The sequence below is a fragment of the Sinocyclocheilus grahami genome, unplaced genomic scaffold (genome assembly GCF_001515645.1).
Source record: "Sinocyclocheilus grahami isolate Dianchi unplaced genomic scaffold, SAMN03320097.WGS_v1.1 scaffold35202.1, whole genome shotgun sequence".
Classification (NCBI taxonomy): Eukaryota; Metazoa; Chordata; class Actinopteri; order Cypriniformes; family Cyprinidae; genus Sinocyclocheilus; species Sinocyclocheilus grahami.
In genome coordinates this window covers 1-1570 of record NW_015522349.1, presented here as the reverse complement: position 1 = coordinate 1570, position 1570 = coordinate 1, and the positions used below count along the sequence as shown (strand labels likewise).

General features: G+C 38.5%; 1 protein-coding gene across 1 annotated transcript; it reads left to right on the top strand.

Annotated features, from left to right (window-relative positions):
- Positions 1–103: 103 nt before the first annotated feature.
- On the top strand, positions 104–1564 carry LOC107580519 (ceramide-1-phosphate transfer protein-like). The gene has a single exon (XM_016266207.1). It carries the CDS (start codon positions 119–121, stop codon positions 836–838), a length of 720 nt encoding a protein of 239 aa, XP_016121693.1. The 5' UTR covers positions 104–118; the 3' UTR covers positions 839–1564.
- The last annotated feature ends 6 nt before the right edge of the window (positions 1565–1570 follow it).

The following is a 1570-nucleotide window of genomic DNA, read 5'->3' as shown; positions in this document are numbered from 1 at the left end:
AATATCATTATATGCTGAAACATTAAGATTTGTACTCATGGAAATTACTAAAGAAGTCAAACCTGTTCATTGGAAGCGGGTGTCCCAATAATTTTGGCAATATAGTGTATATTTTGGAATGCCAATTGTAACTTTCTGCAACTATATAAGTAGAAACAAACACATTAAAAATGTATCTCATTTTTCTGTGCATTTAAGGTTTTTGGAAGCCTTGGGGCCAATGGTGGGTTTAATTTCACAAGAAATTGAGTCGAAAACTGCCATCATCCGGGACCTGGCCCAAAAAGCGGAGAAAGAGCCACTGAAGAAAATTAAGGAAAGAAAAAGAACGCACCAGCAAAGCGACCCAGTCTTAATGATATCTCATAACAGCTCGTCAGATTACTCTGAAATGAATCACAGACTCTCATTTGGTTACACTTCTGTTCGGTCTATGATTAAATGGGAGCTGGAGAATGGTTTGGTGGACTTCCACAAGCAGACAAACTCGGGCTGCAGGACTCTGTTGCGCTTGCATCGTGCTCTGCTCTGGCTGCAAAATTTCCTATTGGAACTGGGGAAGGACACAACTGAAGAAGAGCATCTACGAAGCCCTTCTGACCTCTGCAAAGAGACTTACCAGCGCACACTGGCCCACCATCACACCTGGTGGGTAAGGAAAGCAGCGGAGCTGGCCTTTCTTGCTATGCCTGAACGACCTTATTTCTACCTGTTGGTGTGTGTGGAAACGCAGGCAGAAGCTGCTGTGGTGCTGAACAGGATAGTGAGAGCAATAGAAGAAGTGTATGCGAGAAATGAAGTCGCTCTACAGGAACACGGCATGCTGGACCTACCCTGAGCGTAGAAATAAAGAGAGAGAAAATCATGGGAGTGGGACCAACCTAGAGAATAGGGCACTAAATTATAAGACTGGAGCTTTGAACCCTTAAGAGAAAAGAATGAAAACTGCTGGATAAATACTTATCCATGGCTGCTTTATTTGGTCTTGCTTATATACTCAAAGAAAGATAAGTTTTCTTAAAGATTTAGTGACCAGTTTTCTTAAATTATTTGAACAAATTCATGACAACGGGAATGGGCCATTTTTATTCTTTATCTGTTTGTAAAAAAAGGTTGCCAAGTAAGAAAAAAAAATAAAACAAACATTTCACTCTTAAACTATTAAATTCACAATTACACTATTACAATTTTGTTGTTAAAACAACTAAATATACAGTATACTGTTGGTGCTAATGAATGACCACTGTCCAATACTTGAGTACCTTTTGCATAAAGAGAACACAATAAACCATCAACACACATTTTTATAGTTATTAGGCAATGGATGAAAATTATGAACTGGTAAACATGCTGTGTTCAGTTCTGTGTTCAGTTTGGAGAAATTGGAGAAAGCCACACATTGATTCTTGTGAAGATATTAGCAGTTTTCAGGTTTGAACCATAATAGTACTAGTCGATTGTGAAAGATGCATTAATGCATGCTCAGCAAATGGACAGATTAGTCCAAAGTCCTGTTTTAACAGAAGACCTTTTTTTACAATCCTTATGCTTATCAAAAGCAGTTTTATAT